A 25,376-nucleotide genomic window follows, 5' to 3' on the forward strand; every position below is an offset into this window, starting at 1 on the left:
TAGGAGCCCGAGAAGGCCCACGCGGCGGCAGAATGGCAATGAGGGCCACGCACGATTCATTGAGCTGGTCCTAACTGTCCCAGTGCCATGATCTTTAATTCTTACCACAACCCTGGAGGTAGGGTTATCATCCCCCTTTCCAGGTATGGAAACTGAGGAATTAGAGAGCTTTCCCAGGGTCACACGCCTCTACCTGACAGAGCTGGGAATTGAACCAAGGTCTGCCAGGCTCTGAAAACTCAACCACGAAAGGGAAAAGAAGTAGAGAGTCTGGGTAGGAAGGTGACAGCAAATAGTCTCTGAGGGCGGTGCTGTGGCTTCTCTTATCACAGCCCCCCCTCCTCTCCCCAGGCCCCGCCCCACCCCTCCCACTTCGGGCCTGGAAGTGTGGGGTGAGCGCTCCTCCTACGACACCCCTTCCCTTTGGGGAAAGGATTGAGCCCCCTCCAGGCTCTATCTGGGAGAGAACCCTCTCCTCCTTCACCATCATCTCCCCTCCTGGGGCCGGAAGGGCCTCCACTCGCATCCTCACCTGCCTCGCCTCCAAGGCCTGCTGGCCCCGCAGCAGCCAGAGATGACAGTCAAGCTGGATTTCGAGGAGTGTCTCAAGGACTCGCCCCGGTTCCGGTAAGTTTGTGCAGGTCTAGCAGAAGCGGGTGGGCAAGGTCCAAGTTCCCTCCATCCTCCACACAAAAACAACCTTCCCCAGGCCAGGTCTCCTTCCAAGGAGTAGGCCTCAAAGGGACAGGAGCGAGTTTGCAGACCAGCATGGTACCTCCGCTATCAAGCCCGGCACCCTGATACTCTCTGCCCCTGGCCTCTCCAGCCTCATCTCGCTCCCAGAGCTCACGTTGCCTCCTCACTGGTGCTGGGACCCCTGCCCCTCCCCCAGCACCTGCTCTAGGGCGGTTAGCAACTTCCTGCCCTGGCCGCATCCACCCTCCTTCTACCCTTCCTGCTCCGGCCTGGGCTATATCTGACTGTGTGCAGAGTGAGCCAGCAAGAGGCAGTGGGTGAGCAGGCCTCCTCAAGCCAGTGGCTTTCTCTGTCAACACCCACCACCCCCCAACCCCGGCTCCTGCCCCTGCGGAGGTTGATGGATCCAAGCACGGCTCCTGTGACACTATCTCCCCTTTCCCAGAGCCTCCATCGAGCTAGTGGAAGCTGAAGTGTCAGAATTGGAGACGCGCCTGGAAAAGGTGATCTTGAAGTGGAGAGGTCACCCAGGAGAGAGGGAAAAGGGTGGGATTAGGATGAGAGGGCAAGGCCAGAGGAGAAAGCTGGTGGGGACTGGGGAGCTCTAGGGGTGATTGAATGCTAACAGTGTAGGGTAGATATTCTGGGGGTTACAGAGAAGCAAAAAGAGCAGAGGACCTTGGAAAATAAAGGCTCGCTCATTCATCTCTTGGCATCTGCATTGTGCTAGGTCCTGGGCATTTGTGGACAGCAAAACCATTTCTACTCCTAGGGAGCCCACAACCTGTCTACTACAGATAGAGAAACCAATAAAACATTTAAACACGATACAGTAAGGCCTTTCCCAGTCACTTGATCAAACCGCACACACACACTCTTTCTCTCTTTCTCTCCCCCATCCCCCCTACTCAGTTTTGCTTTTTCTTCTTGTACTTAAGCCTAACTGGCATGTTATTAGTTTTCTATTGCCATGTGAACAAATTATCACAAATTTAGCGGTTTAAAACAATTCACATTTATTATCTCAGTTTCTGTGGGTCAGGAGTCTGGGCACGCTTGTGCTGGGTCCTCTAGTCACAGTCTCACTGGCTTCAATAAAGGTCTTGGCCCAGGACTGCTAACTTGCCCGAGGCTCACGCTTTCTCCCAGAGGCCACCTGCGGTTCCCTGTCATGTGGCCATGGCTGTAGGCAGTTGACATCATAGCAACTTGTTTCTCCAAGGCCAGGAGGAGAATCTCTCCAGCGTGTGCTAGCAGGATGGCGTCAGTATGTATCGTAATGCAGTCACGAGTGTGACACTTCAATACCTGTGCCCGGTTCTGTAGGTTAGAGCAAGTCACAGGGCCAGCTCTGGCTCAAGGGGTGGGGCTCACACAAGGCTGTGAATCACTGCGGGGTCTGTCCCACTTGTCTATTAGTTTCTTGTCTATTTTCTCCCCCACTAGAATGTAAGTATCATGAGGATGGGGGCTTTTAGTTTTTGTTTCTTGTTTATTCCTCAGTCCCTTTCCTAGGACCTGACAGCTAGTAGGTGAACAATTAATATTTATTGAGGGGATGTTCAGTGAGCACAGAATGGGACAACTGCAGATGGTAAATGCCATTGAATCTAATACCAACCACGTGGAGAATTAATTCTATGAGCCAACCAGTGCTCATAGAGTTTCTGGGGAGCTCTGGATCCAAGCAGGTGGGGCAGGATGAGGTGTATGGGAATAGAGAGGGAAATGCATTTTGGGGTGAAGCTGACATTGGCCTTGGTGACAGGCCTTGAGAAATGGGTGGGGAGTCTGTCTCAGGTACAGAGCGGTGGGAGCAAAGGCAGAGACGAGACCACACCAGCCATTTGTTGGAAACTGGGGAGAGCTGGGCTGGGATGGAGAGAAGTGGAGGCAAGGTTGGAAAGGAGGCACACAGGCCTAGGTGGAGAGGGGAGAGAGTGGGGCAGGCATGGGGGTGTCACCAGGTGGGGCTGCAGGCAGCACCACTTCCTGTTGCCCTTTCTGTCTCCCAGCTCCTCAAGCTGGGTACCAGCCTCCTGGAAAGTGGACGCCATTATCTCGCCACTGGCCGTGCCTTCATTGTTGGCATCTGTGACCTGGCCCACCTGGGTCCACCAGAGCCCATGATGGCAGTATGTGGAGGGCCCCCAATCAGGGTGGGACGGGGTCTGGGACATGAGGAGGTCCTGTGGAAGGCGAGGGTTGGCTTGCAGTCCCTACCAGAGTCACCCATAGTGGGCTGGGACCAGAGTTGGGAGAGCCCTAACACTCTAGGGAGAGAGTTGGGAGAGAGCACCGATACTCTCTCCATGCCTCCTCTCACCTAGGAGTGTCTGGACAAATTCACTAAGAGCCTCAACCACAAGCTGGACAGCCATGCAGTGAGTAGGGTGAGGCAGGGCTGGGGAGAGCAAGGCAGGGTTGTCAGATCCTGACCCCCACCTGCCAATTTCTGTTGCCCCCCTGCCCCCCGCCAGGAGCTTCTAGATGCCACCCATCACACACTGCAGCAGCAAATCCAGACCCTGGTCAAAGAGTGAGTTGGGAGTAAGGGGGACACTCCTTCCCAGAAACCAGCTCTTTAGCCCTTTTCCCATTACCAGTGGGCCTCCCAGAACGGAGCTGATCTTCTCAGCATCATAACCCATCACCACTTGTGCCCCAGATGTCTCTAGGATGTGAGATTGGGGACCAGTTGGGTATATCTGTGATTCTGGGTTATCCCCTCCACCCCCAGAGGTCTCCGGGATTTCCGAGAGGCTCGCCGGGATTTCTGGCGAGGGGCTGAGAGCCTGGAGGCTGCCCTTACCCACAATGCAGAGGTTCCTAGGCGCCGGGCCCAGGAGGCAGAAGAAGCAGGAGCTGCTTTGAGGGCTGCTCGAGCCGGGTACCAGGGACGGGCTCTGGATTACACCCTGCAGGTACCTGCCCTCAACCTGTCCTCCCAGGGTAGGTGCCAGGGCCTCAGGTGTCAGATCGGGGCCTGGGGAGTCCCCAGTGTGCAGTGAGTGGGGGCACTGTGTCTTCATGACTGACCTGCGTTCTTTTGGGGACCTCAGATCAACGTGATTGAGGACAAGAGGAAGTTTGACATCATGGAGTTTGTGAGTTGTGGTGGTGGTGAGGGCGAGGTGGGAAGGGGCCTGCTGGCATTAGTGCAGCAGGGGAGAGGGATAGAGGGATCCCTTCTCACTTCTGTCCCCTTCCCTCCTCGCCCCCCAGGTGCTGCGCTTGGTGGAGGCCCAGGCTACTCATTTCCAGCAGGGCCATGAGGAGCTGAGCCAGCTGAGCCAGTATCGCAAGGAGCTGAGTGCTCAGGTGGGGTCCCCAGGGAGCAGGTGGGTGGTGAACAGAGGCTAGAGGGCTCTGAGTGTATTCTCCTGGCCTTGTTAGGGAAGGCGTCTGAGATGCCCCTTCTCTGCTTAGTTGCACCAGCTGGTCTTGAATTCAGCCCGAGAGAAGAGGGACATGGAGCAGAGACATGTGCTGCTGAAACAGAAGGTGAGGGGCGGGCCATCATGCAGGAGGCAGGCAGGCCTGTGGTCTTATTCTCTGCCCACCCCAGTTGCCCTTTGACTTTCTTGTGCTCCCAGGAGCTGGGTGGGGAGGAGCCAGAGCCAAGCCTAAAGGAAGGGCCTAGTGGCCTGGTCATGGAAGGACATCTCTTCAAACGGGCCAGCAACGCATTTAAAACCTGGAGTAGGTAAGGAGAGGACATCCCAATCAAACCCATTCAATTAAATAATGTTTAAGTGGTATAATGTGCCATCAGCAAAGACAGACCATAAACTTATAATAAGTGAATTCTTGTGCTCTATTAGAAAGTAATAATAAAGCAAGGCAAGTGGGATGCAAAGAGCTGGGGAGGCGGTTGCGATTTTTAAGGAGTGGTCAGGGTAGGTCTCATGAAGACGGTGATTTCTGAGTAAAGATTTGAAGAGTATCAGGGGGAAGAGTGTTCCAGGAAGAAGAAAGAGCCAGCAGCAAGGCCCTGAGATGCCTGGAGCATTTCAGAGACAAATCTGGGCAGAGTGAGGGAGGAGGAAGTAGCAAGAGATGGAGTTGCAGTTAACGGGGGTGGGAGTCGTCATAGGGCCCAGCAGGCCTTCGTAGGGCCTTGAGCTCCACTTGGAGGAAAAGGGGGAGCTATTTCTGGATCTAGAGCAGGGGGACGATAGGCTCGGATTTAACTTCTTGCCCCTCTCTAGGGCCACTGCCACCCATATAAGTTTTGTGCAGATTTCAAAATGGAACCCTTCCCCAAGATACTGCCATCAGTCAAAGTTTGTAGCAATAACCTTATTTTGTTATAAAAAGCATTTTACTGCCATCAGCTGGAAAACTGTCTCCATAAATGTAATCGCATCCCTTAGATGTCCCCTGATCTGCACAACTGGCACGTCTCATGGGACGTTCAACCCAGGTCTCTCTCTTCTCATCAAGATGCTTATGGGGAAAAGGGCATGGCCTCTCTTCTGTCCCTGTTCCCAGTTTCATCTTAATGCTGCCTCTGTCTGTAACTCTGCCTACCCCTGCAGGCGCTGGTTCACCATTCAGAGCAACCAGCTGGTTTATCAGAAGAAGCACAAGGTGGGTAGGCCTGGAGGCCCGGGTCCCTGGGTGACTCGGCCTTGGCCCACAGCTGGCTGGGTGGCTGCCCTTCATCACCTTCCCCTGCCAGGCCCCTGTGACCGTGGTGGTAGATGACCTGCGGCTCTGCACAGTGAAGCTCTGCCCTGACTTGGAAAGGCGGTTCTGCTTTGAGGTGGTGTCCCCCAGCAAGTGAGCGCAGTCCCTGGGGAGAGTGGGGGGCACGTTAAATATTTCCCAACCTGAAAAGCTGGGTCAGTCACCAGTATGCCCCTGGAGCAGGGTCCCGGAGGCCCCCATGCAGTGCCAAGCACTCCACCTTTGGTGTCAGGATGTGGTCTGGCAGGGGGGACCCCAGATGATGGAGAATATTTAGGAGGTTATTATCACTTGGAACAGAAACATAACAATCCAACTGGTAAAACATAACTGGTTGAACACTGGCCGAATGGTGGCCTGCCCATGCGGCCACATCATTGCCGTGGTCTCAGCCTGCCTGCTCCGTCTCCCTCCCTCCTCTTGAACAGGTCCTGCCTCCTCCAGGCTGACTCAGAGCGCCTCCTGCAGCTGTGGGTCAATGCCGTGCAAAGCAGCATCGCCACGGCCTTCAGCCAGGCTCACCTTGATGACAACCTTCAAGCTGTAGGCCAGGTGCCTTAACCACGGCCCTGGGAGTGGAGAGGGGGGGCCTTCCCCTAGGACCTCTGACCCCCTTTCTTTCCCTGTCCCCACCAGGGCTCAGGACACCTGGCCATGGGCTCTGCTGCCACCCTAGGCTGTGGTGGGATAGCCAGAGGAAGGGAGCCCGGGGGAGCTGGGCATGTGGTGGCTCAGGTGCAGAGTGTGGACGGCAATGCCCAGTGCTGCGACTGCCGGGAGCCAGCCCCTGAGTGGGCCAGCATCAACCTTGGGATCACCCTCTGCATTCAGTGTTCTGGCATCCACAGGTCACATTCCCAAGGCCCCAAGCACAGGCCCTGCTCCTTCTGGCTGCAGTGAGAGCCCATCCCCCAGGCCCTTCCCTTCCCACCTTGCCCTGGATCCCTCTCTTAGATTCTGGCTCTGTCAGTGGGCACCATGCCTGGGCTGAACCTGGTGAAGCACCAGGTAGACCCAGGTGGGCCTAGCCCTCAGCATCCTGGTCTGGGGCAGGGTTGGGGTTCACCCAGAGGATTGTATTGGCTTGGTTGGAGGAGGTGTGAGGTCAGACCTACAGAGGGTGGGGGAGCCCACAAAGAGCAGAGAAAAGAGAAGTTGTGAGCCCTTAGCAAGCCTCTAAGGCCCTTACCCAGTCGGTCTAGTGAGAAGAAGGAAGGGGAATGGCGTGGGAGGAGTTTTCAGACCAAAATGCCATGACAGCAGGGGAGTCACCAGGCAGGATGGAAGTCTTGAAGCAAAGCGTAGGGAAAGGGGATGGTGCACAGGCAGGGCCAGGCAGAACCAGGTCAAGGCTACATGGCTCCAGCTGCCCTGCTGCCTCCTGGTTACTTCCCCGTGTACCTCCCCCTGCCACACACACACTCGGACTTTGCCTCCAAGCCTGCGCAGGAATTGCAGCTGCTTACCCACCCCTGCGGCCCCACCACGGGCCTGACTCCCACTCTGGCCCTCCAGGAGCCTTGGTGTTCATTTCTCCAAAGTCCGGTCTCTGACCCTCGACTCGTGGGAGCCAGAGCTAGTGAAGGTGACTTGGTGGATAGTGACAATCAGAGAAATGGGAGACAAAGGGCTGAAAACCCCTGAGGACTCAGACCCTCACCCCCGACCCTGCCTGTCTGTCTCTGCTCCGGAAGCTGATGTGCAAGCTGGGAAATGTAGTCATCAACCAGATCTACGAGGCCCGTGTGGACGCCATGGCCGTGAAGAAGCCGGGACCCAATTGTTCCCGGTGAGGCTGGGGGCAGAGGTGTCTGGGGTGGCCCTCCCTGGGATAGGGAAGTCGGGCCTGGGATGGGAGAAGGGAAAATTACCCCCTTTCCTCTTCCCCCAGGCAGGAGAAGGAGGCCTGGATTCACGCCAAATACGTGGAGAAGAAATTTCTGACCAAGCTTCCTGAGGTTCGTGAGGTTCGAGGGCGAAGAGGTGGCCGGGGGCCCCCTCGAGGGCACCCTCCTGTGCCCCCAAAGCCTTCCATCAAGCCCCGACCAGGCTTCCATCCCAAGCCAGGTAAGCACGTTGGTTGGGCACTCACCAAACCCCTGCTGTGTGCTCAGCCCTGTGCCGGGCCCTGGGGGGAGGCTCAGAGTATGAGGCCCAGGCCTTCCCTTGAGCCTTTTGGAGGGACCAGGCCACATGGCTACTGGGGGTTACAATGAAGCATGTCATTAGCCATGCAGAGGGGCTTGGGGCTGGAAGTAGGCAGGGAAGGCTGTGTAAGGAGTGTCTATAGCATGGGAAAAATCAGGAAGTGGTAATGATCTTGGGTTCTCCAGAGGGCTGTGTGAGTCTGGCTGGGCAGAGACCGTTGAGAGCTGAGGTTAAGTGTTAGTGAGTCAGCTCACCATGACATCCCAGCCACCAGGGTGGTTGACAGGATGAGGTAAATGATGCTGCCCACCTCCCACCCCCAGGGACCCCATGTGTGTACATACACCCAAGCACCCATACAACACCACATCCCAGCACAGTCCCTGGGGGCTTGAAGGCTTCCCTGCAGTTATGAAGTGACCTCTCCCTTTTCAGCCCCAGGGCTAGGCTGAGGGTTTTCTTCCCAGACTCACAGCCGACCTTTCCCCCACCCCTGCCCTCGCAGAGCCTCCCTCTGATGACCTGGGCAGCCTGCACCCTGGGGCCCTACTGTTCCGAGCTGCTGGCCATCCTCCCTCCCTTCCCACCATGGCTGATGCCCTCGCCCATGGAGCCGACGTCAATTGGGTCAATGGGGGCCAGGAGAACGCCACGCCACTGATCCAGGCCACAGCTGCTGTGAGAGCCTTGCCAGCTTCCCCCGCCCACCTTCTTACCTGCTCCCGTGGGCCCTTACCCTGTAGGGAGTGACAAGCAATATAAACTGGTTGCTAAGAGTACATACTTGCCATGCAGGAGACCCAGGTTCAATTCCCAGCCCATATACTTCCCAAACAAGCAAGCAAGCAAACAAAAAACCAAACGAAAATTCAACAAATGGTGCTGCAACAAGGGGATAGTCACATGGAAAAAGAATGAAATGTGACCCCCCACCATACAGCATACAAAATAAAGAGTACATGCACGATTTAGAGGCAGACAACTTGGGTGGGAATCCAGATTCTCATCTCTTACAGGAGACTGGACAAGTTAACTGCTCTGTGCCTCAGTTTCCTCATCTGCAAAATAGGGGCAACATAGACTTAACGTATGAATACATATAAAGAGCTAGAGCAGAGCCTGACACTTTGCTGTCTCCCCACATTCCTGATTCCCACACCCCACCCTATGTACTGACCCCACCTCAAAGCATCTTTCAATCCACCTGCAAAGATGCCACCCGGTCAGCCCCTTCTTGATTCCCCAATGCAGAATTCTCTTCTGGCCTGTGAGTTTCTCCTCCAGAACGGGGCCAACGTGAACCAAGTGGACAGTGCTGGCCGGGGGCCGCTCCACCATGCCACCATTCTTGGCCACACAGGGTAGCAGGGTACGGGTGGGAGGGTGGGGGGGGTGTCAGAGCTGATGGTCATGGTGTGATGGTGGTGGTGAGGATAGGCTGTGGAGGGGTTGAGTGCCTGGCTGAACCTGGCTGTCCTCTGTAGACTTGCCTGCCTGTTTCTGAAACGGGGGGCCGATCTGGGGGCTCGGGATTCTGAAGGCCAGGACCCTTTGACCATCGCCATGGAAACAGCCAACGCTGACATCGTTACTCTGTAAGACTGCCTCAAGGGGTGGGGCTAGCACTTGGGGCGGGGCTAACATTGAGACCAGCACCTGGACCCAAAGGATGTCACAAAGGTTGACTAGGGCTTGCGGGGAGCAAGGTGGGCGGGGCAGGGCCCCAGGTTGGTGAGTTCATCCTGGATGAGAGACATCATTCATCCATGTAGTTGTCAGGTATCTTGTTAGCACTAGACCCTAGGGAAAAAAGATGCCCCATACCCCCGGCATCCCACCACCACCAGGTGAAAGGATAGGAAACTGCGGGGTAGGTGCTAGGATGTGTCATTTGTTCCTTAATCCCCTTCCCTTCAGGCTTCGATTGGCAAAGATGAGGGAAGCTGAGGCTGCCCAGGGCCAAGCAGGTAGAGTATCCTCCACCCTCTCCTCCATCCTCCAGGGCTCCTGGCCCCTTATGCCCAACTGCATTGATTAATGCCATTATTCATTCAACAAATATGTATTGGGTGGACCTGCTGTGCCAGGCCCTTGGAACAGAGCAAAGAATAACAGACAAGGGCACTGCACCCATAGCACACAGATTTTCTCCATGCCAGGCTGCAGCTTTAGGGCTCCCCAGTCTAATTCCCTCCCCCCTCAGGAGATGAGACATATCTGGACATCTTCCGCGACTTCTCCCTGATGGCATCCGACGACCCCGAAAAGTTAAGCCGGCGTAGTCATGACCTCCACACGCTTTGATCTCAGGCCATTGAGGCCCCCACACCCCTGGCACCCTTCCCCACCCCACCCCCGCCCCACTGCCGGGACCCGCCCCTTCGCCATTAAAGCCTCGGTTCTTTGCTTTGTCCTGCTTAATTCATTTATTGGGCGCCACCTTAGTGTCCGGCAAGGTCCTGGGCGATGCGGCCCAGGAGTGAGGAGAACGGTGGGGTTTGCGGGCCTGAGACAAGGAAGAGGGGACTCTGGGGGAGGGAAGTGGAAGCTCCGGCCCCTGCTTTAGCGCCTGGCGGCTGCGGGGCAGGACTCTCGGGCTCAGGCGACCTGGCCAGACTCGTCGAGCCGCAAAGAGGCCGCCAGCTCGTAGGGTGGGGGCCGGCCTTGCCCTAGGGGGATCTGGCGCCGGGACGGGATGGGGGGGGTGGGGGGGTTCGCTCCGGCCGCCCCGGCCCAGAGGCATCCCCGGAATGCGGCGGCTCAGCATCCGCCTCCTGGGAATTCCCCACGGGCGCGACTGGGCGGGCAGCGGCTCCCCGGGACGGCCTCGGGCTTCTCTGAGTGGCGGGACTGGAGACTCCGGCCCTCGCGCAGTTGTAGACGTGTGGACCTGCACACCCGGGGGCCGGCGGGGCCGCCGCGGCCACACCTTGGGCGACGCACCTGAATCACCCGTCGCGCCGCCACCCCCGCCGGCGCGCGCGACTGCAGCCGGTCCGCCCCGTCTCTCCCACCCCCACCCGGGCCGCGCGAGTCCCGCGGGGGCGGGGGGGCGGGGCGCCAAGGGGCGGGGCTTCCCTTAAAGGTCCCGCGGCCGCTGCCCGGAGGCCACTTCCTGGGGCGGAGAGAACCTCAGCCGCTGCGGAGGCACCCGGGGAAGGCGGCGGCGCTCGAGTCCTGCGACGCTCGGTTGCTCTGATCAGATCTCTCGGATACTCCCAGCTCTGGCCGAACGTGCAGCATCTCCCCCAACCGGGTCCAGGGGCTACTCCGCCATCCGCTCAGTCCAGCCCCGCCTCCATCCCCTGGGACCCGCGCCCGGAGCCCAGGCCCGGCCTCCGACTGGCCCCCGGAGCCCTGCGTGGACTCGCCGACAGCGATCTGCCCGGGAACTCGGCAGCTGGGCCTTTCGAAGAATCGCCCAGTGCTCGCCACCGTCACCTGCTGGTTGGATTCCGGAAACCCACTGAAGCTCAGAGAGAGGAATCGCTGACTAGCCAGAATTGGATAGGTCTGGACCGAAAGCTCCTTCCCCGGTCCGGCTTCCCTCTCTCTGCTACTTTCATCTGTTCTCTCAGCCTTCAGAGGGTGGCTGTGTCTTGAAACCACCCTCCACCGCCAAGGGAGCTGGAGTGAGCCTCGCCTCAAACCTCGCGGTTGTGTACTCCGAGTGCCTGTATCTCCAACCCAGAGCGTCTGAACGTTATAATCCAATTCTTCACACACCCACGAAGTTCTGCCTTTTCTTCTCTTTCAGTGTCTCCTGTATCCCCCAAAATTTCCCCTCCTCCTGTGCCCTCTGCGCCCCCCTCTTTTGGGGGGCCCGTGACCCTGAATGTGGGGGGCACGCTATATTCCACCACCTTAGAGACCCTGACCCGCTTCCCAGACTCCATGCTGGGAGCTATGTTCCGGGCCGGCACCCCCATGCCCCCCACTCCCACTCCCCAGGGAGGGGGCCACTATTTCATCGACAGGGATGGCAAAGCCTTCCGGCACATCCTAAATTTCCTGCGGCTGGGGCGCCTGGACCTGCCCCGCGGGTATGGGGAGACAGCACTTCTCAGGGCTGAGGCTGACTTCTACCAGATCCAGCCCCTCCTGGATGCTCTGCGGGAACTGGAGGCATCTCGGGGGGCCTCCGCCCCCACTGCTGCCCTGCTCCATGCAGATGTAGATGCCAGCCCGCGTCTGGTGCACTTCTCTGCTCGCCGGGGCCCACACCACTATGAGCTCAGCTCCGCCCAGGTGGACACCTTCCGAGCCAACCTGTTCTGCACCGACCCCGAGTGTCTGGGCGCCATGCGAGCCCGATTCGGTGTGGCCAACGGGGACAGGGCAGAGGGCGGCCCGCACTTTCGACTGGAGTGGGCCCCCCGCCCAGCGGAACTCCCTGAGGTGGAGTATGGGAGACTGGGGCTGCAGCCGCTGTGGGCTGGGGGGCCAGGAGAGCGCCGGGAGGTGGTGGGTACGCCGGGCTTCCTGGAGGAGGTGCTGCGGGTGGCCCTGGAGTACGGCTTCCGCCTAGACTCCGTCTTCCCTGACCCTGAGGACCTGCTTAACTCCCGATCTCTGCGCTTTGTCCGGCACTGAGGACGCTGCCCTCGGTTTGACTGTGGGAGGGAGAGGGGATGGGGCAGCGAAGGCGATGAAGGTTCCTCTGAAGCCTTTTCCCAGCTTGGCCTTGGGAGCTGTGAGAGTCAGGGGTCCCACTGCACCTGACTGGAGCCCAGATATGGGCAGGTACTCCTACACCTGAGCCCACCTGAGAGCACATGTGATCCAGAGGATCTGGGCTGGTGCTAAGCGTGGGAAGGGCTGGGAAGTTTCCCTTGGCCTGTTCTCCCCTGAGACTGGGGATCTTCAGCATCTCCTTAGCTGAAGCTCAGTGTTCAGGGGTCTGGAAAGGTGGGGAATACCTCCCTGCCCAGACAGCAAAAGGGGGGGACTTTGGATTGCCCTAACGTGGTCACTGTGGCTTCTCCTGGAGCTGGGTGGCCTGGCCTGACCGATGGTGGGCTAGGACATTCTAGAATGTGGGAAGGGGGATTCTTTGCTGGATCCCAAGCCGCCTATAGTGGGAGAGTGAAAGGCCACACCCCACCCTAGGTTGGCATAAAGGAGCTGGGAGAATCCCCTAGCTATGGGGCTGGAGCATCTCCCTGGAAAGCTGAGTGTTTTATAGGATCCCATACTGGGTATAAGACTGGCCATGGAGAGAAGGGTGGCACCTTCTTGGGTCCTGGCCTTACTTCCCCCTCGGGGATCAGGTGTGTGTGTACGTGCGTGCCACTCAGCGCGTCTGACTGACGTACAGCTCCCAGACACCCTGATTCCCATCCGTGTTGCTGACCTCGGCATCTGTGGGCTGATCCTCCATTGGCCTCCGCATGCCCAGGCCTGTTTTGGGTTGCCTGGCAACTGTTTTGGCACCGGGTGTGTCTGTGGCATGTGTGTGAGTAGACTGAGAATTAGTAGTTTAATTACAGGGTGTGTATGTGTGCACGCATGCGTGTGTTGTGTGCACACATCCTCGTGTAGGCAGCCAGAGGTTTTCCCAGTAGTAGGTGAGAGAAGTTCCTGGGCTTAGCCTCTGAGGCGGGTTGGGAACTCTTGGTTGCTGAGGCAACCCAGGGCCTGTTGCTAGGAGATAGCTGGGGGCAGGCACAAGGCTGCTCAGGGCAGAGGATATGAACAGAAGCCTTTGGGAGAGAGGGGGAGGACAGGGGAAGGGATGGGATTCCTGGGTCCCTGAGTGGATGGGATGCACATGCACAGCTTCTTCACTGGGGGAGTCACTCATTATTTATCACTGATCATGATTTACAAGATGAAAAATAAAATGCTTTGGAACCACAAACTTTTGAAGATTGCTGAAGGTCAGATTGGGGGTGCTATCCTCCTTCCAATAGAAGAAGCCTTGTTTTCTCTAACTCCCACAAGAGATATCTTTGGGTCCCAGCTTTCCTTCCAATCAGGGAGGTGCAGTGGCACTGTTCTGGAACACTCTAGAACACTCTAGAACCTCCAGGCAAAGGGCTGGAACCGAGGCCTCAGAGCATTCTGAGACTTTCCCAGCCCAGCTGGGGCCAGCAGCCTGAGCCGGCCTCATGTGGATGCTGGCACTAGGCGGGGTTTTCCTGGCAGCCACCCAGGCCTGTGTCTTCTGCCGCCTCCCAGCCCACGACTTGCTGAGCCGCCTTACTCGGCTCTGTAGCCAGATGGAGGCTCAGTGGGAGGAATGTGGAGCTTCCTGGAACTTCTCGGCCTTTGCCTTAGGTGAGACCAGGCATCCAGAGACCGGCCTGACAAGGGTGGCCCCCGCACTTTGAGGGAGGCAGCATGCGGTTTCCAGCCCCTCAGCCATCGCCTCAGGCCACAGATGCTCTCAGACCCGCTGGCCTCTACCTCTGGGTCAGGTGCCTCCTTCTGGGCTGCTGAGGGGCGCTCTGGTCCTTGCCTGTCTCCACAGATGACGTGTCCATGAACAGGGTCACGGAGAAGACACACAGAGTCCTGAGGGTCATGGGTGAAGTCAAGGGGGAAGGCAGGACCTAAGAGCTTGGGAGGACATCCCGGAGTGGGGTGCAGGGGCCGGGCAGGCAGGAGGGACTGATCAGGGAGGCAGGGGCGGCAGAGGTGAACCAGCTCTGTGGGGTGCCCAGGGCAAGTTGGCTGCTCTCTGCCTCCCCAGAGATCAAAGAGTCTCCTTCCTGGCTCCCTTTATATTGGCAGTGGCTTCAAAAGATCAAGTTCCCAGAGTACACCAGGGCAGGTATGATTAGATGGGGACAAGGTGTGCCTAGGGTCTTAGCAAAGGGGAGTCACGTGGCCAGGCGGAACACCCGCTCCCCGCCTTCCTTGTCTTTCCTTCCAGCCCTCTGTGCCCCTGCCTGTCGTGAGTAGAAAAGGGAAAGGGTACCAGGGACCCGGAGCATCCCGGGGAACTGCGGGGGTGGGGGGAACCTGGCCGTTCCGAGGGAGGAAGGTGGACTCTCCAGAGGGGCGCTCCCCACCCCCACCCCCGCGATCCCCCCCACCCCAGCGTGGCCCCGCCCCCGGCGCTCCCATCCCAGCGCTCCCCCCCCACCCCTCCCACCCCCGCACTTCCCTTCCGGAGGCCCCCCCCAGCACTGGTCCGGCTGTCTCCTGCAGGGGGCAGCACCACCCTGTTCAACTGCTCCACCTGCCTGGCCGCGGAGGTGCGCTGCTGGCCCCGAAAGCGCTGCTTCCCAGGTCCGTACCCCGCATCGCTCCTCGTCCCGAGTCCTGAGCTCTGAGGCTTCCCCGACGTGGGCAGGTGTTGAGCCTTAGGGTGGTTCACCACCGCCTGGCTTTCCTGCAGAAAGTCACGATCTTCGGGAAGCCCGGATTCTGCTCGTCTCCCTCTTCGGAGCTATTCTGCTTCTGGGTGTTGTGAGCCTTGTGGTGGAGTGAGTTGGGGGACAGCACGGGTGGGAAGCAACCTCCGTACCCTCCACCACCCATCCTCCTCCTTCCCTCCCAGCCCCCTTCCCTCTTTCCCCAAGGCCTCCCCTCCTCTGTCTTGGCACAGGTCCCGATACCTCCACACAAGGTGACTTGTGAAGATTCTGACCACCTGCTGCCCTCCAGCTCTCAGGACCGTGGATCCAAAGCTTCCGCTGCCCTTAGTCCCAGCCCCAAGGGCTCACTCTTCCACTTATTCCCAGCCCCAAAGACCCAAACGTTCCCATAATACCAAAGTCAGGTAGTCTCGGGGGACCCAGGCACCCACAGCATGAAAATTCCTCCCCTCCAGCCCTCACCCAGTCCGAATGGGGGCAGCGGACAATGCCAGGAAAATGTCTACAGAAGGAAAGAATCCCTTCCACACACACCACCACTCCCACACCCGCTTCGCCTGTTCCCGGAAAACTGGAGCTGTCCGCCCCAGAAGCTACTCCGGGCTCTCCCATGACTGTTTGGGAATCCGGGAATGCGTGTTCTGGAAAACTCCCTCCCTTCGGAGTGGGACCACATCAGGCAGGCCGCTGGCACGGTGTCCCTCTATTGTATGCAGCCCCAGCCTCCCTCTTCCAGGCCCAACTAAACCTTCTATCCATGGCTTCCACCCCTGCCTAGACTCTGTGTGCAGCTGGGGAGGGTCAGAAGGAGGCCCAGCCGCAGCCCAGGCGTCCTCAGTTGGGGGCACTTTTATACCCCCGGAGATGTTTGGCAGCTTTGATTGTTCCCACCGCGTGGGGGGTGGTTTACTCCAGGCCTTTAGATGCTGCAGGGATGTGCCACGGTGCGCAGGGCAGCTTTCTCACCAAAGGATTACCTTGTTCAAGGTGTGTCCATAGTGCTGCGTTTGAGAAACCCTGGTGTTTGGTCCCCTGCCTAGCGGAGGTATTTGATTTTCAGGGCGGGAATTGGAATGTGAACAGAGGCCTGTCCCCAGCTGCAAGTCTCAAATCCCAGCACTCTTGCCTCTCCCCACCCTCCCAGGCAAGTAGTTCTCAAACTGGTGGCCAGAGGCTCCAGGTGGACAGTGCAGTCACCTGGGCAGCTTTAAAAACTACCCCCAGGCCTGAGCCCTTCCGCCAAAGATTATGAATTCGGTTGTCTGGCATGGGGGCTGGGTCCATTTAACACATAGCCAGGATGAGAGCCACTGCTCTAGGGACAGGGAGAGGGACCCCCCAACCCCCTTCAAGGAGAGCCCCCCACCTTTTGGTTTTATGTGTTCTAGTCCAATCCCTTTATTTTACACATGAAAAAGTGAGATCAGAGACCAATAATTTGCTCCAGACCCAGATCAAAGAGCACCTCATACATCCATTATCCGATGGGTACTGAGTGCCCACAGGTGCCAGGCCAGGGTTACTGCCCAGGCCGGGACATGAACCCACAGCTCCCAGACTGCCAGCACCCTGGCTCCCCTCTTGGTTCCAGCAGCTTTCCCACGTTCTACCCTCTTTCCAGGCTCAGTCCAGATTCATATGCACTATTCAATGGGTCAACTGGTCCCGCTCCTTCTCCAGGGCCCTCTTCCCCGCTCTGTCCCTTCCCCCCTGCTCCAGGGTCTCCAGCCCTTTCCCAGTGGACCCCAGTCCTCCAGCTGCACAATCTGGCTCTGCTTGCTCCTCCTGAATCCATTTCCCCCTCAGCAGCCTCCCTGGTCTTTCTAAAATGCCATGCTATTCACAATTTCCTGTCTGGCATCAAATGATGGTTAAAAGGGTGCCGGGTGGTTCAGTGGTTAAAATGCCTGCCTTTCATGCGGGAGACCTGGGTTCGATTCCTGGACCATGGACCAAAAAAAAAAAGATTAAAAAAAAAGAAGGTTAAACATTTGGGCTTTGGAGTTGGGCCGACTGGTTTCAAAATAGTCTCTGTCCTTGGACCGTGGACAAGTTATTTAATCTTTCAGTGCCTTGGATCCCTCATCTTTTTTTTTTTTTTTTGGTTTCAATTTTTTTTTTTATTAATTAACGGAAAAAAAGAAATTAACCCAACATTTAGAAATCATACCATTCTACATATGCAATCAGTAATTCTTAACATCATCACATAGATGCATGATCATCGTTTCTTAGTACATTTGCATCGGTTTAGAAGAACTAGCAACACAACCGAAAAAGATATAGAATGTTAATATAGAGAAAAAAATAAAAGTAATAATAGTAAGAACAAAAACAAAACAAAACAAAACAAAACAAAAACCTATAGCTCGGATGCAGCTTCATTCAGTGTTTTAACATGATTACTTTACAATTAGTTATTATTGTGCTGTCCATTTTTGAGTTTTTGTATCTAGTCCTATTGCACAGTCTGTATCCCATCAGCTCCAATTACCCATTATCTTACCCTGTTTCTAACTCCTGCTGAACTCTGTTACCAATGACATATTCCAAGTTTATTCTCGAATGTCGATTCACATCATTGGGACCATACAGTATTTGTCTTTTAGTTTTTGGCTAGACTCACTCAGCATAATGTTCTCTAGGTCCATCCATGTTATTACATGCTTCATAATTTTATCCTGTCTTAAAGCTGCATAATATTCCATCGTATGTATATACCACAGTTTGTTTAGCCACTCGTCTGTTGATGGACATTTTGGCTGTTTCCATCTCTTTGCAATTGTAAATAACACTGCTATAAACATTGGTGTGCAAATGTCCGTTTGAGTTTTTGCCCTTAATTCCTTTGAGTAGATTCCCAGCAATGGTACTGCTGGGTCGTATGGCAATTCTATATTCAGCTTTTTGAGGAACCGCCAAACTGCCTTCCACAGTGGTTGCACCATTTGACATTCCCACCAACAGTGGATAAGTGTGCCTCTTTCACCGCATCCTCTCCAGCACTTGTCATTTTGTTTTGTTGATAATGGCCATTCTGGTGGGTGTGAGATGATATCTCATTGTGGTTTTGATTTGCATTTTTCTAATGGCCAGGGACATTGAGCATCTCTTCATGTGCCTTTTGGCCATTTGTATTTCCTCCTCTGAGAGGTGTCTATTCAAGTCTTTTTCCCATTTTGTAATTGGGTTGGCTGTCTTTTTGTTGTTGAGTTGAACAATCTCTTTATAAATTCTGGATACTAGACCTTTATCTGATATGTCGTTTCCAAATATTGTTTCCCATTGTGTAGGCTGTCTTTCTACTTTCTTGATGAAGTTCTTTGATGCACAAAAGTGTTTAATTTTGAGGAGTTCCCATTTATTTATTTCCTTCTTCAGTGCTCTTGCTTTAGGTTTAAGGTCCATAAAACTGCCTCCAATTGTAAGATTCATAAGATATCTCCCTACATTTTCCTCTAACTGTTTTATGGTCTTAGACCTAATGTTTAGGTCTTTGATCCATTTTGAGTTAACTTTTGTGTAGGGTGTGAGATATGGGTCTTCTTTCATTCTTTTGCATATGGATATCCAGTTCTCTAGGCACCATTTATTGAAGACACTGTTCTGTCCCAGGTGAGTTGGCTTGACTGCCTTATCAAAGATCAAATGTCCATAGATGAGAGGGTCTATATCTGAGCACTCTATTCGATTCCATTGGTCGATATATCTATCTTTATGCCAATACCATGCTGTTTTGACCACTGTGGCTTCATAATATGCCTTAAAGTCAGGCAGTGCAAGACCTCCAGCTTCGTTTTTTTTCCTCAAGATGTTTTTAGCAATTTGGGGCACCCTGCCCTTCCAGATAAATTTGCTTATTGGTTTTTCTATTTCTGAAAAATAAGTTGTTGGGATTTTGATTGGTATTGCATTGAATCTATAAATCAATTTAGGTAGGATTGACATCTTAACTATATTTAGTCTTCCAATCCATGAACACGGTATGCCCTTCTATCTATGTAGGTCTTCTGTGATTTCTTTTAGCAGTTTTTTGTAGTTTTCTTTATATAGGTTTTTTGTCTCTTTAGTTAAATTTATTCCTAGGTATTTTATTCTTTTAGTTGCAATTGTAAATGGGATTCGTTTCTTGATTTCCCCCTCCGCTTGTTCATTGCTAGTGTATAGAAATGCTACAGATTTTTGAATGTTGATCTTGTAACCTGCTACTTTGCTGTACTCATTTATTAGCTCTAGTAGTTTTGTTGTGGATTTTTCCGGGTTTTCGACGTATAGTGGATCCCTCATCTTTTAAAAACAGAGAAGATATTTCATTGATTCCACTCTTTAAAAAACATTTCAACGTTTCTGAAGTCAGAATCATCTTACAATTGAAGGTATGTTGTAGCTTTACTGATCTTAGCAATACGTAAAATGATGGTATTACAGTTCTCTTAAATAAGATGAAATACGGTAGTTGCTACTTTGTGGGATACTTATGAGGTTTGAATAAGTTAATATGAGGTGCTCAAGAGGATGCCCAACACATAATAGACGCCCATTAAGTATTGCAATTATAATCTCTTAAAAACCTCCCCCAGCGCCTTCTCGCATACACAGAACAGGGAAGTGGCCCTCCGCCTTGACATTCTAGGCTCTCCCTTAGCAGCTCCCACCGGTCTCACCTGTCCTCAGGCGGGAGCTCCCTAAACGCGGGTCTAACTGGCGTCTCCACTTAACGGCCCCACTGGCCTCTCAGACTCCGCAGGTGCCAAACCCACCTTATCCCCGAGCCCGAGCCCCCTCCTGTGATGGCTCCTGGGCCTGAAGTGAGGGCAGGACCAGCTGACAACTCTCCAGGCCTGCGCCGTGGACACTGTCCCTGTCTCTTCTTCCTCTCATGCCACCTGCGCACTTCTCGTCAGTGACCAGGGTTGTCCTCTCCCTTTGCAATACTTCTTGGAAACTGGCCCCCTCCTGTCCCTAAAGTTCTGCACGCACGCAGGCACACACACACACACACACACACACACACACACACACACACACACACACACACACACACACACACCCCGCCTCCCCACGGCCAATCTGAATCACTTGGAGTTGCCGAAACCCTTTCTGCTTCCTTGCCTTTGCCCAGGCTTGTCCCTCTTCCTGGATGCCCTTCTTCCTTGACTCTGCCATAGGCTCATCCGAGAAGCGCCCCCCCCCCCAGCCCCCAGGTAGAGTAGAGAGCCCCTTCTCTAGACCCCTCTCAGCTGTGGCACCTGCTACACGCGCATAATGTTTCGTTTCTTGGAGCAGTTGGAGGTTTACAGAAAACTCATGCAGGAAGGACAGAGTTCCTACATAGCGCCCTTCACACTCAGCTTTCCCTGCTAACATTTTGCATGTGTGGTACATGTGTTACAATTGTTGAGCCAATATCATTCACTGCGATCCACAGTCTACATCAGGCTTCACTCTTTGTACTGTACAGTTCTTTTTCTTTTAAATTTTATTGTAACGTATAGACAACATAAAATTTCCCATTTCCACCACTTTTGAGTATAAAATTCAGGGGTGGTAATTGCATTCTCGATGTTGTGCCTCCATCACCACCCTCCAGGACCGCGTCTCGGAGCCCTGCTCTACCCTATAAACTTGCCTGATACATGCTGGGCACCAGGGAGCGTCCCTGACAGCCACAGCCTTTTTTTTTTTTTATTTATTAATTAAAAAAAATTTAACAACAAAAGAACAAAAACATTCTTAACATATGATCATTCCATTCTACGTATATAATCAGTAATTCACAATATCATCACATAGTTGCATATTCATCATCATGATCATTTCTTAGAACATTTGCATCAATTCAGAAAAAGAAAAAGACAACAGAAAAAGAAATAAAACGAAAACAGAAAAAAAAAAAGATTATGCATGCCATACCTCTTACTCCTCCCTTTCATTGATCACTAGCATTTCAAACTAAATTTATTTTAACATTTGTTCCTCCTATTAATTTTTATTCCATATGTTCTACTCATCTGTTGACAAGGTAGATAAAAGGAGCATCAGACACAAGGTTTTCACAATCACACAGTCACATTGTGAAAGCTATATCATTATACAATCATCTTCAAGAAACATGGCTACTGGAACACAGCTCTACATTTTCAGGCAGTTCCCTCCCGCCTCTTCATTACATCTTGGATAACAAGGTGATATCTACTTAATGCGTAAGAATAACCTCCAGGATAACCTCTCCACTCTGTTTGGAATCTCTCAGTCATTGACACTTTATTTTGTCTCATTTCACTCTTCCCCCTTTTGGTTCAAGAGGGTTTTCTCAATCCCTTGATGCTGTCTTAGCTCATTCTAGGGGTTTTCTCAATCCCTTGAAGCTGAGTCTCAGCTCACTCTAACATTTCTGTCCCACGTTGCCAGGAAGGTCCACACCCCTGGGAGTCATGTCCCACGTAGACAGGGGGAGGGTGGTGAGTCTGCTTGTTGTGTTGGCTGGAGAGAGACAGCTGCAGCCTTTTCTCTGTCTTCTTGGGACCCGCACTCCCTGCATAAGCTCTTTGTGAGTGCATGTGGCACAGGCACTGGTGGGGGGGGGGTAGTTATTTTCTGTGCACTTAAGCCCACCAGGGCAAGGCTGGTTTTCCTGAGCCTCTCAGCAAAGAGGGGAGGCTGCCACGGGGGTGCAGTTTTTATTACATGGCTCCATTTATATAAAATAAATTCTATATCAGTGGTAGAATTCTCGCCTGCCACGCGGGAGGCCCAGGTTCGATTCCTGGCCCATGCACTTCCCAAAACAAGCGAAACGAACAAAACAAAACAGAACACAAATTCAACATATGGGTACTGCAATAACAGGATAGGATACATACAGCATACTAAAAAAAAAATCTATAGAGACAAATAGATCAGTGGGCTATGGAGGGGTAAAGATGGAGGGATTGAGTGGTTTGGAATTTTTCTTTCTGGAGTACAAAAATGTTCTAAAATTGATTGTGGTGACAAATGTATAACTCTGGGAATATGCTAAAAGCCACTGATAGTACACTTTGGTCAGCTTGTATAGTAAGTGAACATATCTCAATAAAATGGCTTTAAAGGGAAGTGTGTAAAGGAAACTTTTGAAGGGCCTGACTACCAGGAGGCAGGCTTCATTGACAGCCATTCTGGAAGCTGAACACCACGCTGAGGCACCTCTCATTCGCCAATGACCCCATGGAGGGGGAGATATTACTGGTCGACACATCTTCAGGTGAGGAAACAGGCACAGAAACAGGGCGGAGCTTATTCAGGTTCACAGGCTGGGAAGTATCAAGCTCCAGAGCTGAGGTCTGAGGTGTGAGTCTGAAGGAAGGCAGTAGAGATGCATGCTTCCCCTCGGGAAAGGGAAACAGCAGACAAATAAAAGGTGGCAGATGGAAGATGCTAAAAACCAGCAAGGCAAATGCAAACTGGGACAGGATGGAACCTCAGGGTCCTGGGAGATGGACATGGGGAGAAGGAACAGGAGAGTTTTACCCAAGCGTGGGAGAAGAGCTGACCGTGTGAGGCCAGGGGCTTGTAAACTGGGCTAGGGAATGGGTTCATTCACAAGGAGGATGTTTGTTAGGTTTGGAAACTGGAAACTCCCGTCCCTATAACTCCCTGCAAAGGAGCTCCTGATTTCAAAAATATCCTTTGCTGCACTCTACCCAGGTCACCCTCTTTCTCATCCATTTGTTCAACAAAGGTGACTGAGCAGATATCACACGAACTAGGTGCAAGCGAAATAAAAGTCCTTGCCTTCTTAGACCTTAGAGTGGAGCAGGAGAGACAGACAAGTTGCTGGAAAATTCTACTAGTGATGAGTGCAATGACTGGGAAGCACAGGAGCTGTGGGGAGCATAAGAAAAGACCTGGCCAGTTCGGGAAAGCTGTGGCACTTCGCAAGGCCGGACAGGAGTAGGCCAGATGGGAACAGGGCTAGGGGAAGACTCTTCCAAACAGAGAAAACTGTTGTGCTCAGGCTCAGAGGCAGAGAGCCAGGTCGTGGAGGTGCTTTTCCCTATTGGGAAGCTGAGGTAGCTGAGATGGAATGAAGAGAGCGTAGTGATCACTGGGATCAAACCAGAAAAAGAGAAGCTAAGAGGGTACCAGTATGGTTTGGGATAGAAAAAACTCTTCTGCAGGGGATGGGTCTCCACCTGTGCCCCCTCCTCACACTTCACCCAGGTCCAACGGCAGATGTGTGCGTGCGTGCGTGCGTGTGTATGTGTGTGCACTAAGCTGGGTGCCCTTTCTGCTGTTCTTCCTTGTTTTCTGGCCCGTGGGGGAAGACCTGGCCCTGGTGATGGGAACATGCCCGTCCATCTTGGATGCAGAGCCTGCAGGAGAGGGCAGGGGTTGGGGAAAAGCAGACGGAGGGGAATGATGCCCAACTTGGGCCTCCAGACTTAAGGGATGCCCCAGCCCAGCCTGGAGGAGGTGTTCCCTGAGGGTGGTCGGGACAGTCAGGCTGGGACCTACCCTCCTTTATGGTGGTGATAGGAGGGGCTTAACCCCGAGAATAAGAAATAAACAGGGAGAAGGGGGGAAATAACGAGATCTCTAATTCCTTGGGTTTTACCCAAGCCAAAGACTAAAGTGGGGCTGAGCTTCTGCGTCTGGTGTCCTGCTGGAGCACAGTGGAATGAACAGATCACGGGCCAGGAGGCCAGTCTGCAACGCCCGCTATCCACAGCCCCCTCTCCCTCCCATAGCCAGGGCCTAGACAGGGCAAGCCTCTCTCCCCTCTGTGGTCCCTGATTCTATCTCAGCTTTCCCTAGCCTCTCACTGCGTTGGGCTGATTTTGTCCCCAGAGCCCTCAAGGAAAGCTCAAGCTCCTTTCTGAGTCCTGCAGGGCCCTGTGGAATGAAGTTCAGTGAGGGCGGGGATGGCGTCTGCTGGCTCACCTGGGTCTCCAGACCCTAGCATACAGTAAATACTCAGTGACACTTTGATGCAAGGAAGAACTGATGCTTAGTCTGGCCTCTGACAGCCTGTCTGGCTGCATCTGCCATCATATGTTCCCAGGTGCCTCCATGCATTCATTTGTTCATTCATGCATTTTTTGTTCATTCATTCAACTCCCATATAGGAGAACTTCTAGTATACCCAGATCTGTGGGGACATTGGGAATTCAGAGGAAAATGAGGTTTTATATGCTTTTCCTAGGAGAACTTGGAAATCACTTGCTCATCCCTTCTGCCTGGAATGCTTTCTCAGCATCTGACTTGGCCATCCAGGCTCAGCTCACATTTTGCCTCTTTCAAGAAATTTCACTTTCTCTCCTTTTTAAAAATTTTCATCTTGGTATAATAAGCATAACATAAATTTCCCATTTCAAGCCCTTTTAAGTGTACAATTCAGTGGCATTAATTAAATTTCACAATGTTGTGCTACCATCACCACCACTCCTTACCAAAGCTCTTCCATCACCCCAAACACAAAGTTCGTACCCATTAAGCATGAATTCCTCATTCCCCTTCCTGCCACCCCTGGGAAGCTGGCATCTACTCACTATATCTATGGATGTGTACAGTTGAGATATTTCATTTAGGTGAAATCATAGAATAGCTGTTCTTTTGTATTTGGCTTACTTCACTCGACATGTCTTCAAGGTTTTTCATGAAATCTTCGTAGCTTTGTTCAGTCCAGGTAAGAACAGTTACTTATTTCAAAATCCCTCTCAACTGATTCTTCCTTTATGAAGGCTAGTGCATTTATTCATTCACTGACTCATTCATTTAACAGATCATTCACTGAGAATCTCTGCTTCCGACAGTGCTGGCAGTAGAGACTAATTTGTACAGCCCCTGCCTGGTAAGGAAGCTGAATTTGAGACTCCTGTATTAATCTACAACTCACTGATAGAAGCTAAGGATTTCTCAGGTTGGCCGCAGCCCCTGGATCCTGGTGGAAGCAAATGAGATTTCTTTTTGGAGTAAAACATCTCAAACTTAGTCCCTCAGACTCTTATAGATTAAGTTCAATAAAATAAGAACTCACAGTCAAAGGTTATCAGACATACAAAGAAACAATCCACTAAGGGAAGATTTAGACCTGCAGGGATATTTTAAAAATTGGAATAATCAGGCACAGAAAATAATAATAATAATAATAGTAAAAACTCTGGATAAAACATTTAAAGGAGGGTGGGCAATGGTGGCTCAGTGGCAGAATTCTCTCACCTACCAGTCCAGAGACACGGGTTTGATTCCTAGAGCCTGCCTATGCCAAAAAGATAAAAAACAAAAAGAAGAACATTTAAAGGCTGTAAAATGGTACAACCACTTTGGACAAAAGTTTGGCAATTTCATAATAATTTAAACATATAACTACCTGCCATATAACCTGGCCGTTCTACTTATATTGGAAGAATAGTTCCAAGAGAAATGAAAACGTAGGTCCACACAAAGACTTGTGCAAGGGTAGTCATAGATAGCAGTTTTGTTTATAATGGCCCAAACCTGGAAACAACCCAAATAGTTTATCAGCAAATCAAT

At 53.0% G+C, this 25,376-nt stretch overlaps 3 protein-coding genes across 7 annotated transcripts; all 3 read left to right on the forward strand.

Annotated features, from left to right (window-relative positions):
- Positions 1-339: 339 nt before the first annotated feature.
- ACAP1 (ArfGAP with coiled-coil, ankyrin repeat and PH domains 1) lies at positions 340-9,929 on the forward strand. Of its 3 annotated transcripts, XM_077165756.1 has the most exons (22): positions 341-627; positions 1,142-1,199; positions 2,712-2,831; positions 3,027-3,080; positions 3,177-3,235; positions 3,437-3,620; positions 3,759-3,803; positions 3,922-4,017; positions 4,126-4,200; positions 4,293-4,402; positions 5,238-5,289; positions 5,381-5,481; positions 5,817-5,940; positions 6,025-6,236; positions 6,904-6,973; positions 7,083-7,177; positions 7,280-7,455; positions 8,042-8,214; positions 8,788-8,897; positions 9,021-9,131; positions 9,454-9,503; positions 9,740-9,929. In XM_077165756.1, exons 1-22 carry the CDS (start codon positions 575-577, stop codon positions 9,838-9,840), a joined length of 2,229 nt encoding a protein of 742 aa, XP_077021871.1. In that variant the 5' UTR covers positions 341-574; the 3' UTR covers positions 9,841-9,929. The 3 variants fall into 3 exon arrangements, 2 of the variants coding, with proteins under 2 accessions (XP_077021872.1, XP_077021871.1); XR_013177846.1 differs by lacking the exons at positions 8,788-8,897; positions 9,740-9,929 and having other exon boundaries at positions 340-627; positions 9,454-9,504; XM_077165757.1 differs by lacking the exons at positions 9,454-9,503; positions 9,740-9,929 and having other exon boundaries at positions 340-627; positions 8,788-8,905; positions 9,021-9,120.
- A 1,385-nt stretch (positions 9,930-11,314) lies between these two features.
- On the forward strand, positions 11,315-12,850 carry KCTD11 (potassium channel tetramerization domain containing 11). Its single transcript, XM_077165776.1, has one exon. It carries the CDS (start codon positions 11,431-11,433, stop codon positions 12,127-12,129), a length of 699 nt encoding a protein of 232 aa, XP_077021891.1. The 5' UTR covers positions 11,315-11,430; the 3' UTR covers positions 12,130-12,850.
- Positions 12,851-13,523: 673 nt separating this feature from the next.
- TMEM95 (transmembrane protein 95) lies at positions 13,524-15,231 on the forward strand. Of its 3 annotated transcripts, none has more exons than XM_077165777.1 (7): positions 13,524-13,815; positions 14,009-14,083; positions 14,231-14,311; positions 14,414-14,434; positions 14,692-14,772; positions 14,882-14,969; positions 15,092-15,231. In XM_077165777.1, the coding sequence occupies exons 1-7, from the start codon at positions 13,647-13,649 to the stop codon at positions 15,114-15,116; spliced, it is 540 nt and encodes a 179-aa protein (XP_077021892.1). In that variant the 5' UTR covers positions 13,524-13,646; the 3' UTR covers positions 15,117-15,231. The 3 variants fall into 3 exon arrangements, with proteins under 3 accessions (XP_077021892.1, XP_077021893.1, XP_077021894.1); XM_077165778.1 differs by having other exon boundaries at positions 14,009-14,065; XM_077165779.1 differs by lacking the exon at positions 14,009-14,083.
- Positions 15,232-25,376: the final 10,145 nt, after the last annotated feature.

This window comes from Tamandua tetradactyla, chromosome 6 (assembly GCF_023851605.1).
Source record: "Tamandua tetradactyla isolate mTamTet1 chromosome 6, mTamTet1.pri, whole genome shotgun sequence".
In the NCBI taxonomy this organism is placed as follows: domain Eukaryota; kingdom Metazoa; phylum Chordata; class Mammalia; order Pilosa; family Myrmecophagidae; genus Tamandua; species Tamandua tetradactyla.

Bases quoted from the DNA above. Each gene is read 5' to 3' on its own strand.
- ACAP1 (XM_077165756.1), top strand. From the start codon at position 575: ATGACAGTCAAGCTGGATTTCGAGGAGTGTCTCAAGGACTCGCCCCGG. The intron at 3,236-3,436 runs GTGAGTTGGGAG...CTCCACCCCCAG, and splicing joins ATCCAGACCCTGGTCAAAGA to AGGTCTCCGGGATTTCCGAG. The intron at 3,804-3,921 runs GTGAGTTGTGGT...CTCGCCCCCCAG, and splicing joins AGTTTGACATCATGGAGTTT to GTGCTGCGCTTGGTGGAGGC.
- KCTD11 (XM_077165776.1), top strand. From the start codon at position 11,431: ATGCTGGGAGCTATGTTCCGGGCCGGCACCCCCATGCCCCCCACTCCC.
- TMEM95 (XM_077165777.1), top strand. From the start codon at position 13,647: ATGTGGATGCTGGCACTAGGCGGGGTTTTCCTGGCAGCCACCCAGGCC. The intron at 14,312-14,413 runs GTATGATTAGAT...CTTTCCTTCCAG, and splicing joins CCCAGAGTACACCAGGGCAG to CCCTCTGTGCCCCTGCCTGT. The intron at 14,773-14,881 runs GTCCGTACCCCG...GCTTTCCTGCAG, and splicing joins CCGAAAGCGCTGCTTCCCAG to AAAGTCACGATCTTCGGGAA.